Here is a 14,384-nt window from a genome sequence, read left to right as displayed (position 1 = left end):
TGTACAGATCCAAACTTGAAAGTGTCAAGTGCCTTGTTTGGGATCTCTTTGTACATGTTAGACATGGAGTTGTGGTCCATCTTCTTCTTGGCATATATGTCCAAGTCATCCTCATTTTCCTCTGGGGCATTGATAAGCTGTGCCCACTCAGCAACTGTTGATTGGTACCTCGTACCTTCAGACATCCATACAATTCTGCCATCTGGATAAAAATGTGCTGTGGAGTAAAACTGCATGATCAACTCTTCATTCCACTTTGTGAGCTTTTGCCCAACAAAGTCAGCTACTCCACATGCCTTGAAGCTGTCTTGCACTCCAGGGTAGTGCTCTTCATTGTCTTTGATGTATTCCCAGTCGACCCATCTCATATCACACACGATTGGCTTCTTGTCCAATAAGACTGTCTCATAGAAGTCCTGCTGTTCCTTAGTGTGGAACCTGTAGTCAACAGCAGTCCTCCTCCTGGTAGCATAGGGATCCTCTGCTCTCCATTTTCTAAGCCCAGAGTCTCTTCTGATCTTCATATCCTCAGCCACAGGATGAGCATCATTGTGGTCTGGGATCTTGGGCTTCAACTTTCTCAGAACTTGGCCTTCCTCTTCTTCTGCAATGTCAGGCACTGGGGCCTTGTTCTTCTCAGCAGCTGGGATGCTCCTGGTATTCCTCTTTGGAGCTGTCTTGGCCTTTGATGCAGCTTTAGGTGCTTCCTTGGGCTTAGATGCAGTTTCCCCTGATCTTATAGCATCACCCATTAGCTTGGGTGCCTTAGGTGCTGGTGCAGCAACCTCTTCTTCTTCTTCCTCATCAGAAGAATGTTGTTCAAATTCAGCCATGGGATCAACTTTCTTGCACCATCTGCCTCTCTTCCTTTCCTTCTTCCCTTTAGCAGCTACTGGCTCTTTGGGTGCAGGCTTCTCTGGAATCTTTGTTGAGGCTCTGGCCTTTGGCATAGGCTGCCTGCCTGCTGGCCTTTTGACCTTTAAGCCTGGTTTAGTGCTTTGCCTTGAGCCATGCTCTTTCTTGAGTTCAACTTTCTTGGAAGTTGCTTCCTCCTCTGCCACATAGTCCTCATCCTCTGATTCTGAGGTTCTTTTCTTTCTTTGTCTTGTGGCAGCTTTTGGCAGGTTGCTAGGGGTGCTCCTGCTGCCTTCATCTGAAGAACTGGAGGGACTAGTGCCCTCACTCATCTGCACTGGCTGTTCTGACATGTTCTGGCTATCACTTTGATCTGACATGATGAACAAGCTGACTGCTGACCCTGTAAATAGTTTATAGATGAGGTAGAGTGGATGAGCTTCACAAAATGCAGAGATTTTTGCAAAAGAATGATTCAAAAACTTAGTTTTAGTTTCCCACAGAAAGCATTTCGGATCTACCGATTTTTAAACTCGGTGATACCGAAGCAGTTTTTGGAACCTAAACTAGTGAACTCGGTCAGACCGAGTCACAGTTCGGTGGCACCGAGACTGCTAGGGTTTCACAAAGTTCCAAAATCGGTCACACCGATTAGTAATACTCGGTCAGACCGAGTCTCACTTGTGCAATGGCATAAGCCAAATCGGTAGATATGATAAAGGGGTTGTCAATCCCATCACGATCACTTACGAAAGTGAGATCTGATAGATATGATAAGATAATATTTTTGGTATTTTTATGATAAAGACTAAAAGTAAAGAAAGCAAAATAAACGGCGCCAGAAATAATTAACTAGTTGACGGGAGATTAATATTATGGAAAATAGACCCGGGGGCCATAGGTTTCACTAGTGGCTTCTCTCGAGAGCATAAGTATTACGGTGGGTGAACAAATTACTGTTGAGCAATTGATAGAACTGAGCATAGTTATGAGAATATCTAGGTATGATCATGTATATAGGCATCACATCCGAGACAACTAGACCGACTCCTGCCTGCATCTACTACTATTACTCCACACATCGACCGCTATCCAGCATGCATCTAGAGTATTAAGTTCATAAGAACGGAGTAACGCTTTAAGCAAGATGACATGATGTGAAGGGATAAACTCATGCAATATGATATAAACCTCATCTTGTTATCCTTGATGGCAACAATACAATACGTGCCTTGTTGCCCCTACTGTCACTGGGAAAGGACACCGCAAGATTGAACCCAAAGCTAAGCACTTCTCCCGTTGCAAGAAAGATCAATCTAGTAGGCCAAACCAAACTGATAATTTGAAGAGACTTGCAAACATAACCAATCATACATAAAAGAATTCAGAGAAGATTCAAATATTGTTCATAGATAAACTTGATCATAAACACACAATTCATCGGTCCCAACAAACACACCGCAAAAGAAGATTACATCGAATAGATCTCCACGAGAATCGTGGAGAACTTTGTATTCGGATCCAAAGAGAGAGAAGAAGCCATCTAGCTAATAACTATGGACCCGAAGGTCTGAGGTAAACTACTCACACATAATGGAGAGGCTATGGTGTTGATGTAGAAGCCCTCCGTGATCAATGCCCCCTCCGGCAGGACGCCGGAAAAGGCCCCAAGATGGGATCTCACAGGTACAGAAGGTTGCGGCGGTGGAATTAGGTTTTCGTGGATGCTTCTGTTGGTTTGGGGGTACGTAGGTATATATAGGAGGAAGAAGTACATCGGTAGAGCAACGTGGGCCCCACGAGGGTGGAGGGCGCACCTAGGGGGGTAGGCGCGCCCCCCTACCTCGTGCCCTCCTGGTTGCTTTCTTGACGTAGGGTCCAAGTCCCCTGGATCATGTTTGTTCCAAAAATAATGTTCCCGAAGGTTTCATTCCGTTTGGACTCCGTTTGATATTCTGCGAAACACTGAAATAGGCAAAAACAGCAATTCTGGGCTAGGCCTTCGTTTAATAGGTTAGTCCCAAAAATAATATAAAAGTGTAAAATAAAACTCATTAACATCCAAAACAGAATATAATATAGCATGAAGCAATCAAAAATTATAGATACGTTGGAGACGTATCACACCCCTGCCCTGACGTGGCCGCCCTCTGCCCCCGGCCTCGCCGTCGCTGCCCTCTGCCGTGCCTCGTCGTCGCCGCCCAGTGAGCCCTCCCTTCCCCCGCGCCGCCGCCCCTTCTTGTCTGCTTGCCGCTCGCTGCCGCCACCGCCCCGGCCTGCTCTGCTTTGCCGCGTGCCGCCCCGGCCTGCTCTGCTTTGTCGCGCACCGCCGCCGCCGCCCCGGCCTGCTCTCTGGTGCTTTTTTTCATACACTTTTTTGTTCATTGATGTATGTATGTTGTATGTATATGTATATATATGCGGATGTATGTATGATCCATGGATATGTATGCATTGACGTATGATTTTTTTTGTTCATAGAATTTTTGTTGTCAATTTATGTATATGTTCATATATATATATGTGCATATTTAGAAAAAATTGTGTTGCAAAAGTTACATTTAAGGTTAGTTGATTTAGTGCATTTTAGGTTATTAGTTGTACTGTTAGTGCATTTAGGATAGTAGATTCTAGGTTAGTGGATCGGAGAGGAAAAAGTAAAATAATGAAAAGGAAGAAAAGAGGAAGAAGGAAGAAGGAAGAAGAAGAAAAGGAAGGAGAGGAAAAAGGAAAATAAGAAGAGGAAGAAGGAGAAGAAGAAGGAGAAGAAGAGGACAGGAAGAAGTGGAGAAATAAATAAGAGGAGGAAAAAAGAAGAAGAAAATATATTATTCTATTTTTTCTTCTTCTCCTCTATTCCTTTCTTCTTCTCCTCTTTTTTTCTTCTTTTTTTTCTTCGATCTTCTCCTCTATTCCTTTCTTCTTCTCCTCTTTTTTTCTTCTTCTTCCTCTTCTTATTTTTTATTGGGTATGTCGTTGTCGATATACCCCCTCCCCGATAATTTCGACATGAGGGGGAGGGGGGTCGATAAATAATAGAACTAGTTAAGCTAATTTATTTTATTTCTAGTAAGTGCTTAGTAGTTGAACTAGTTGATTTAATAAAACTAGTTTATTTTACTATAGAAGTAGCTTATTTTTAGTAAGTACTACTTTATTTTATTTATAGTAATTAAGTACTTAGTAGTTGAACTAGTTGATTTAATAAAACTACTTTATTTTACTATAGAAGTAGTTTATTTTTAGTAAGTACTACTTTATTTTATTTATAGTAAGTGCTTAGTAGTTGAACTAGTTGATTTAATAAAACTACTTTATTTTACTATAGAAGTAGTTTATTTTTAATAAGTACTAGTTTATTTTATTTATAGTAAGTGCTTAGTAGTTGAACTAGTTGATTTAATAAATTTTACTATAGAAGTAGTTTATTTTTAGCAAGAAAACTAATAGAACTAGTTTATTTTTTAGTTCAAGCAATTATTCCCGCATCGACGTCGACGATGCCTATCCCGCATCCTCGCCGTCAACTCAGCGGAGGAGGCCTGCTTCATCAGAGGGGCCATGTCCGGGACTGGGCTCCGCCGGGCTGGTATTGGGAGGTGCTACCTTCCGGGGGGCGTAGGTTGGTGAGGAGCCAGCCCGTCGTTGACCCGATCCTTGTTTGGTGGCGGTCGCATGGGCCAGTGACGATGCCGAGGCTTCCGGACACCGCGGAGGTGGTACATCACCGTGTCAGCTAGGAGGACGAGCACGTTCGTCGCTACGTGGTTGCGTTGGAGGGCAGGTTCGACAATACCTGGCAGGTTCTTCAAGGATCTCACTGGAGTGATCTTGTGATGGTTCCTTCTCTTTGGGTGTCCACCGACCGCACCGATACCCGTCAGGCGCTACGGTTCTAGCTGTATTAGCGATACTATATGTATGATAGTATTCGAGGTGTATTAGTGATAATATTCGACGATGTATGGACGCAAGAGATGATGTAGTTTTGCTTATAATTGAATGCATGCTAATTGGAATACTACTTTATTTTACGATTTGGTTTTGCTTATTGAATGCTCAGAGTGGAACTTTGAATGCTAAAATTGGAGAGCACTATGCAAGCGTATGCATTTGATTAGTTGATAGCTTATAGGGTTTTTGTTTTTGCAGAAATCTAGGAGCCCCCTCCATCATCCCCGCTGCCGTCCCCATCACCGACCCCCCTCCGACCTCGAGGTGAGACCAGCCAAATCTCCATGTCAATATGAGTCCTATAGGATATTTTGAAATGTTTTTGCTCATATTTTCAACCACTGAAATGTAATGGCCATCAAGTTTGAATGCGCATATGATGTAGATAAAAACATGTATATTTCCATTCCGGCGAATTTTAGGCTCTCGATATGTCCTTTTTTAGAAAGATAATTAAACGATATTTCGGGTTGACTTTAAGTCTGTCGAGTCTCCACCATATATGAGAGGACGAAGAATCCCGACTGTTGTCGTGGGGGTAGCTTCTCCTTCGTTCCCGTGTGCTAGACAATTTGGTGTAATGCACTCGGGAACGAAAGGAGGAGCTACTATCACCGACGGTCGCAAATGTCAGAGAGGAATCAGTGAGGGAGAGTCTCCACCATATATATATATGAGAGGACGAAGAATCCCAACTGTTGTCGTGGCGGTAGCTTCTCCTTCATTCCCGTGTGCTAGACAATTTGGTGTAATGCACTCGGGAATGAAAGGAGGAGCTACGCCATCACCGACGGTCGAATATGTACACCACGTGAGCTGGGAGTTTTCAAGAAAAGACTCGACAGACCGATAGTCAGCCCGTGATGAATAATAATGATCTAATTTAGGTTTTTAGTACATATATTTAATTGTACAAGTTTAATATTTGAATTATGAACATAGGAAATGTCATACTCGGACGACGAAAGTCTCCCGGGGGAGTGCTACTGGTGCCACGACAACCGAGGTCTGTGCGACAGGCCTCACCTAGACGAAGATCGGCGCTTCAGCATTAAGCTTGAGGAGATCTTCAATATTAAAACGGTACGCAACGACGACAAGTGTTTTTTTCATAATTAAGCATGACTTCAACTATTTCAACGTGTAATTTTCATCTTTTACAATTCGAATAGCTTATCCCATGCCATGCAAGACGCTATGTCTTGGAGAGGATGGGTTTTGAAGACCATGAAAGGATGGAAACACAGAAAATTCACCTAAGGACCCATCATGGTATGGATTTCGAAGTAAAAATGTATAATTCTGAGAGCGTAACCCATTTTGGTTGCAAAAAATAGGAAGCACTTTGCAAGATTTATGGTTTTCATGATGATATACTTGTCACCATGGATCTTGATGATCCTAAAATCGAGCAAGACAATATGGACATTTGGGTCCTTGTTGATACGCCTCCAATTCTACCGCTATGTGAGTTTCTCAAACATAGTTATTAACTAATTTATATTGTTTATTTCAAAATAGTTGACAGCTTATTTCCATTGACAGCTTATTCTCATTCTTCAAAGAATGTGCGGAAGATGGTAGACAAAACCCACTACACGGATGGCTCCGAATTAACTTATCAGGAGAAAAATCATCTGATTGCATTTTGTACTGATATTGAGAATTACAATATCTACAATCAAACTCCTCAACATTATGGTCAATACGTGCCACTAGTGCACATGTTGAACTACGGTAACTACCATGGAGATACCCTGGTAAGATTTTTTTACTATTACGACATCCGTGCATCTTTTGCGTACTTCTAAAACTAGTACATCATTGCTAACTATGAAGTTATTACTATGTTTTTCAACAGAGAATCCCGATGGATTGCGTGCCTCATTTGATGTATCAAAATGGTAGCCTTGATGTTTTGAACATACATCCAGGTCATCCTACGAATCTGAACTGTCCATACCGGATTTCTAAAAGAAGTGGAGACATGCCAATCAAAAAATGGAAAAAATGTATGGACAGTCGTAAGGAAGTTCTTGGAAGCAAAAGGAAGCGAAGCGCAAGAATTGGAGACAGGATGATCTCCATTCTCCATAATGGAGAGTCAGGGTCTATATTGTTTTATGCTATTTTACCTTAAAAAGGGTATTTAGGTCCTACCTAATACTGATGATCATGTGCTAAGAACAATTAAGTAGGGTTGGTTCGATGACTATGAGGATAATGATCGTATGACTTGTTATTAATAACGAGTAGAAGTTGTATGATGATGATTAGTAGGACTTGTTATTATGATGATGCATGATGCGAGCACGAAGAGTTATTATATATCAGTGGGTGAAATGAACATGGATTGGATTGAAGTGAAGGCAACATGCATGTGGTGCATGTCGAAAGTAGTACAATCCAAACTTGATCAAGTTAGGATTAGTATTACTTTGGACATGAACCACATGTTGCCTTCACATCAATCTAAGCCATGTTTAGGCATAGCAGTAGCGTTGGTAAACCAAGCACGGAGATAAGAGAGGACAATTCTCTATGTTAGCTAGCTAACAAACTAAATTAACCCCCAGAACCCCTAAACCACCCCCTTTAAAAAAAAACTCAACTCCTGCCAGCTGCTGACACGTGGATGTCTTTTGGTCCCGGTTGGTGCCACCAACCGGGACCAAAGGCCCTCTTGCCTGGTCTTGCCGGAGCGGCCACGTGGAGGCCCATCTGTTCCAGTTCGTGTAAGAACCGGGACTAAAGGCCTAGGGCATTAGTAACTACCTTTTAGTCTTGGTTTCAGAACCAGGACAGATGGGCCTTACGAACCGGGACAAATGGCCCTTTTTCTACAAGTGGTGGTACGTACGTACAGGCGACCATGGCCGGCAGCAGCCGCGGAAGAGCGCCGGTCGACCACTCACCGCGGGCGCTGCCCACCGCTCTCAGCGCTACTAGGTCTGCACGTTCACCCTTGATTACCCCACCTTCTTTGTTGCTCGAGTCTTTGTCCAACTCCGTTTGGTACTTCTGATTTCATCTCAAGTTTATCTAGTTAATTATGATGGATTTTCCAAACTGAGATCCAGTACAAGGCTAGACGATGAACTCAACGTTGTTCAACTCTGATGTGGCTTGTCGTAGGCATTAAAAATCATGAAGCTTGATTATTTTCTCAATAAATCTAATTGGTCCTTCTTGTTTGCCTCACACAGCATTTCTGTATGAATTCTTTCTTCTGCTCTACTAACCTTAAATTTTTCACATTGAAAGAAAAGTCGCTGTTGCTGCTGGCAGGCCATCCGCTTCAGGCTCTCCCTCACCTCCTTTGCATGAACACCGTGATTGGACAGACCTCCTCGACGTCATGCTTCACCAAGTGATTGTTCTCCTGAGTTCATTCCATGACTTCCTCGCCTTCGCTGGCACCTGCAAATCTTGGCGCTCCACGGGCTCTTCTTTTCCATCTATATATACATCCACCTTTCCCCCGCCCCACCTCAAACCTGATGCCCGTTATGCTCGTCGACCGCGGCGCAGTGCCACGCGCATCCTTTTGTCGCAATGCAAATGGGAGCTTGTTGATCCTTCTAGGACAGCTTTGTCCCCTCGATGTTTGGCCCCGCGAAATGCTCAGCGGGTGTTAGGTTCCTCATACGGGTATCTTATATTCCCCATACCCGTACCCGCCCCGCAAAATGATCATGCGGGGATGAGCGGCAAAAAGTTCAGCGCGCTATTTAGGTTCCTCATACGGGTATGTTATATTCTTTGATCAGACACACTGCCTACTTGTCAATGCGTACACTGGCACTAAAACGAAATCTCCCAAACTCCAACGTGGCAACAAATTTGAGAACTACTATTATGGGATTCTTACGGCTCCACTCAATTCGTCCAACTCGTGTCTTCTCTCCTTTGTTCGAACACCTCTATGGTCCAGTGGAAGTCTGGAACACACTCATGGGTTGAGCAGCCAATTGCTTCTTGTGGTGCTTGCATCCTTCAGATCGTGTTCTTCAAAGGTCAGATGTTTGCCATCGGTTTTCTTCAGAGGATCCACATTATGCAATTTTTGCCTCAACTTGCCATGCATGAAGTAGCAGTTGTGAGGGGAGGGGACATGGTTACTGGCCACCATTTCAAGCCATGGTTGGTGGTATGTGGCGAGAGGCTTCTCCTGGTTGACCTATTGGTAGTCTCTGACGAACTATATGGCATCCAAGCGAAGTTTCGAGTCTTTCACCTTGACATGTCAACGGAACCAGCCAAGTGGGTGGAGATAGAGAAGTTGGAGAATTGGACACTCTTTATTACCTTTGATAGGAGGAACCCTACATTTTCTTGCATGAGCCCCGAGAGGTGGGGAGGAAAGAGCAACTGCATTTATGTTGCGAGACCTATTGAAGGTTTGGATGAACCTTGGACTGCGATCGAGCTTGGTCAACCAGTGCCGAGCAGAACCAGAGCCATTTCATCCAGTCTAATGAGACCGCCGGGGGATGATGGCCATTACAGTCAACTGGAGAACCTATGGGTGCTCCGGGGCTCTGTTTATGATTTTGGACAGTGAGCCATTATTGTTGAGAAATGATATTATCACACATATTATCACACACTTCATATAACGTGTATGCACCCGTCGTCCAACATTGCTTTGAGATTCCTGCTACATTTTGTTGTTTGGGCAAAGTTTGTCTTATTTCAGAGTATTACGTAATGTTTTATCAGCACTGCTATACACACGATGTCCTCTGGCCGATTTATGCACGATGTTATTAATCAAGCTGTTGGTGTTAGGAAGCAGCATCCACAACCTCATCCGATCCGATAATGCATCGTGCAGAAATCGGTCATGCACGTGGTGCACAAAGTAGTTTCGATGTTTTGATTAATTTCTTTCTTGTTTCAAAATGTATCATAATGCTTTGTTGTGTGCCGGCAAATCCACTTTGAAAAAAAGGTGGCACTTCCCATTACTGTTGCCAATCTTGGTGTTTCATGACCTGGCACCAATGGATTTGATACAATATTGTAATCTATGGTTTAAAAAACTCATCCTCGAATTTATGATACATCTTAAAGTTGGGCCAGTTTCTGCATCACAGTTGTTTTAGATTTGTCTAGATACGGATGCATCTAGCGTACTAAGCAGGAGGCAGTTACATGCAAGATGAACCAAGAGAACAGGTGAAACCTTACCAGGGTGGAGGGAGAGAGAGCCTGCCTTGGAGACAACGGCGATGCGGCGGGCGGTGCTTCTCATGAGTCCTTCTCCGGTGGTGTCGCCGCGGCGGTTTCCTCTTCCATGCTGCAAAATTAGACTGACTCTGAAGAGTCCGAGCATGTTCTGGACCCAACTATGATTCAGCAAAACTGCAATATGTCAAAGAAGATTTACGACAACAGCAGATGTATGCAGGCGAATCTGATGCTTTCTGGCAACAAAGTCAATTGGTGTGCAAGCAAAGCTGATTACTAAGTACATCTTTCTGTGCTTTACACTTCTCTTACAACAAAGTAAAATTTGGCAAGTGCTAATGCTACATGGCATCTCCTGTTTCTTATCCAACTTGCAAAAATCCATGCTCTGTGCTGCAAGGGGAAATTTTCGTCAGAGCTTGTAGTCTTGTAGAGCAGCAAGCCATAGTTGCACGCGATGATCACTCGCCATCTGAGTAGAATATGCTCGGATACACCCAGAGGGGTTGCAGATTGGGGCACCAGCTTCTATTGTATTCCATCATAGGACTGCCAGTTGGATCTTCCTCATCGCACACCCCATGCACAATAAAAGAGCGAAGGCCCGCATAGTACAGCGACTTGCTTCTTCCTCCCCAACGTTCTGGGCTCAAGCAAGAAAATGGCCGGCTCCTCACATCACCCCCAACAAATAGTGACCAATTGTCCAGCTGCTTTACCTCCACCCATTTTGCAGGTTTGGTTGACATGTCAAGGTGGTGTATTACAAATACTGTCCGGCCTGAAACATATGTGCTAAAACAGAAAACCATCATAAGCATGTCACCACAGACCACCAGCCAAGGTTTCTCATATGAGCTTGGGGTCAGGTCGCTGACAAACTCAGCTGTTATCTTCTGCAGACCAAGTTGGGGCGACAGCTGCAAAGTGTATATCTCATAGCAATCATCCATTGCGATGAACTGACCATTGAATTCCACAATTTGTTCTATCCATGCATGAGAAAGTTGGAGTTCAGACCAAAAGTCACTTCTGACCGGCCAGTCAAACAAAGATGTTGTAGTGCTGACAAGGAGGTGTGAGTTGGATGATCCAAGGGGAGCTGTCAGGGTGCCACTGAAGTAGATCTCCCTCTCAAATTCGCCGTTGAATGGGAGACGTGGAGGTGAAACCTTCGCACCGCTGAATACATCAACAACAAGACAATGTCCACCACGACAAAAAATTAGTTGACCATAGGAAGTGCCAGCAAAATGCATCTCCTGATAAATTTCTCGAGGAATCTGGCAGCGAAGGGGGACTATCTTGTTGGTCGGATCAATGACTTTGCATGTGTGCAGGTCTTGACGACCATTGTTAGAAGAAAGGTTGGCAGCTTGAACACTGGCATTCAGTTGGACGAGGAGAGGCGGGAATTTGGAGCAGAAGGTATATTTGGATGGGTATGAGCAGAATGCAGCACGCCAAGAGCGGCATGTTGCAGCAAAGGCAAGAATGTCACCGAAGGATCGTGACAAAGCAAGAACGGTGTGAAGTGGGTCATCTGGGAGGTCTGCCCAACAACGGAGCATGGACGGAGCAGGTTGTGTGGACACAGAGGCGGCACGCAGTTTGCTAGGGCTTTGCATTATGGCAAACTCTCTGCAAAACATAACAAGTTGAAGGGCAACGAATTAGAAAGACAAGGCAATGACGAAATGAAAACTGAAAACATAGATAGCCTGTTAGAAGTTAGAACCATGGATAAACATGTGTTGTTCTTTGGGTCTAATGTATGCCCTGTATCAAGACTTGTTATGCACATGTAAAAATATGTGTAATTTTAATGGTTGGTTTTGGGTGGATTCTTCCTTATATTATGGGATTCATTAGGAAAGCCCCCGATTTCATTAGGGAAAACTGTTGAAACTACAAAAGAGAAGCAAAAACAAAAACTTCCAAAAAAAGTGTAAAACACCAAGGGACCATGACTGACCATGGGGTAACGGTCCTTGCTCACAGAGAAAACATATCAGCATCCAACTCATCGGTAGGATTTCACGTTCAAGAATTGATACAATAACAAGAAAAAAAAACATTAATTTCCACTGAAAAAACATATCAGGAAACCATCACCTGAAAGGCTAAAACTCCGTCGCAAGACACCTATGCATCTTCAGACCATGAGATTATAAATGTGACAGTAATGCAAATATGCAACTGCCCGGTACACCGACATATTAATGTATTCTATCTTCCCACTCCATCTAAAGATCGTTCTGTGGTACGCGAAACACACTAATTTTTCCTCAAAACACCGGCCCAAATCAAATTCCGGTCTTCTATAAGTATCAATCAGAGTTTTTTTCTTGATTGGGTATGCGAGATACACAAATTTCTTCTTCTCTGAAAACCACTGTTACTAATCAGAGTTTTGGTACTAAACTGTACACACCTACTGTATATTTTGCCCCAAAATCTTGTGACCCTGGTAACGATAATCAGAGTTCTGTGCTAAGCGATAGGGCTGGATTTAGAGGCAGAAACCAAGATGAACTCAGAATTCAGGGGAAATGAAACTAGGGCTTAGGCCAGAGAGGGAGGCGGGAGGAGGGAGGGGAGAGAGCGCAGGCCTTACAGGGGGGAGGAGGTAGAGGTCGGCCATGACGGCGCTACGGCTGGCTGACGAACGCCGGCGTCTTCTCCGGCGGCAGGTGGTGGCTCCGGCAGACCTCGCCTTCCCTTACGCTTTCACACTGGTCTCTGCTTCTGGTGCTGCTGCTTCCAGAAGCTCTCGTGTCGTCTCCTCTAGCTTATCTGGGTGTGGGCTAACCCTGGGTCGTGCTTGGGCAGCCCATGCTAACGAGTTGAAGTCCTAGACGTTGGCCCACACTTAAAGTCTCCTTCATGTCTCAAAAAAAAAAACTTAAAAAACGAAGACTTAATGGTCTCCCTACATTCAAATTAATTCTAATTTATGTTTTTCCTAAATGTAACCTTTAAAGTTTGACCAAGTTTTATTTATCCGGGTTACTTTGATTCTAGTTTTCTTTTAGTGCTTCTCTCTTTTTCTCTTTTTTTTCTTTTTGTCCTTTTTTCTATTTTCTTTCTTTAAAAAAAATCTTTGTAACACATGAATATTTTTTATGAGGCACATGAACACTTGTAGTTTTTGATATTCTTTTGCATAAACTTTATCAAAATTTCCATTGTTTGACTTGAAACCAAATTTGTTTGCTTTTTTTTCAAGCACGGAGAGACTACAACACTGCTCTTAAAAAACAGAGCTTACACAAGTACTCCCTCCGTTCCAAAATAAGAGACTCAACTTTGTATTAATTTTAGTACAAAGTTCAGTCGCTTATTTTTGAGACGGAGGGAGTAGTATACTTGGAATTGGATTTTTTTTTCTTCGCACTTTATATTTGGTCTCCATGTAGCAATCATGGGACAGGCTATACATCAGTCGATTGAAAACCAATTTATGGTCAGTAAAATTTTTTTCCTGTTGCTCTATTGCATGTGAATTAATCTCACTAGTTTCACAAAAAAAAAAATTAATCTCGCTCGAGGTGATTGACATGGGGAATATATCCGGTGCACCCGCACTTGTGGTGCTACCGGTGCAGCTCCGGTGCACCAGATATTTTACCGATTGACGTGCCGATGGCTGCACTGTTTGCCGCCCCGGATTGAGGTGTCCAGGGCTGCACTGTTGCATGTGATTGATGTGTATCTCATGCAAGCATGGTCCATCACAAATTATGCATGTGATTGGTACCCCAGCGGCCCAGCCTACTCATCGTTGTTTATCCTACAACAGCCCGTTGATGAATAAAACAAAAATAAAGGAAAACAACAAATGAAAATTTTCAAGTGGAGAAAGAATTAGTTAATACACAAAATGATGAAAAACCATAGCACACAATTTACACAAAAACCGTGCTTTTGTACAATATGCAAGAATAAGCATATAGGAGTTGAATTTACGCAAAATCCCTAAGAAGAAATTGGTATTACCCTTTTAAGAAAAAATAAAATAAAATAAAACAAGTATTAAAAAAATTTGCACACAAGTTTTGAAAAAACAAACATATAATAGTGAAAGTTTCAGAAAACAATCTTTTCTAAGAAGTAAAGGGTTAGTGCCACTTGTACTACCATTAGAAAAGAAAATGAAATGAAATGAAAACTAAAAGTAAAACAAAATAAAAAATAAAGTTTTTCCAAGGAAGAATGAATTAGTGGAGTTTGTATTACCCTATCAAAAGAAAAAAAAACAAGATAATGAAGTTTTCTAAGAAGTAATGAACCTTTAAGAAGAACAAAAAACTTTCAAAACTTGCACACAACTTTACACTAAAATTGCACATTTCGGAATATGCAAGAATAAGCATATAATA

General features: G+C 42.8%; 1 protein-coding gene and 1 pseudogene across 1 annotated transcript; one reads left to right on the top strand and one right to left on the bottom strand.

Annotated features, from left to right (window-relative positions):
• The first annotated feature begins 7,681 nt into the window (after positions 1-7,681).
• LOC125518150 (uncharacterized) lies at positions 7,682-9,373 on the top strand (annotated as a pseudogene).
• An 854-nt stretch (positions 9,374-10,227) lies between these two features.
• Positions 10,228-12,840, bottom strand: LOC147957203 (putative F-box protein At5g55150). Its single transcript, XM_087534775.1, has 2 exons — positions 12,620-12,840; positions 10,228-11,643 (listed from the first exon to the last, which is right to left on the bottom strand). The coding sequence occupies exon 2, from the start codon at positions 11,628-11,630 to the stop codon at positions 10,464-10,466; it is 1,167 nt and encodes a 388-aa protein (XP_087390901.1). The 5' UTR covers positions 11,631-11,643; positions 12,620-12,840; the 3' UTR covers positions 10,228-10,463.
• Positions 12,841-14,384: the final 1,544 nt, after the last annotated feature.

Source organism: Triticum urartu, chromosome 7A (assembly GCF_056163025.1).
Source record: "Triticum urartu cultivar PI428250 chromosome 7A, HENAU_Tu73, whole genome shotgun sequence".
Classification (NCBI taxonomy): Eukaryota; Viridiplantae; Streptophyta; class Magnoliopsida; order Poales; family Poaceae; genus Triticum; species Triticum urartu.
The sequence above is the reverse complement of the archived record's forward strand: the minus strand, read 5'-3'. Positions and strand labels throughout refer to the sequence as shown.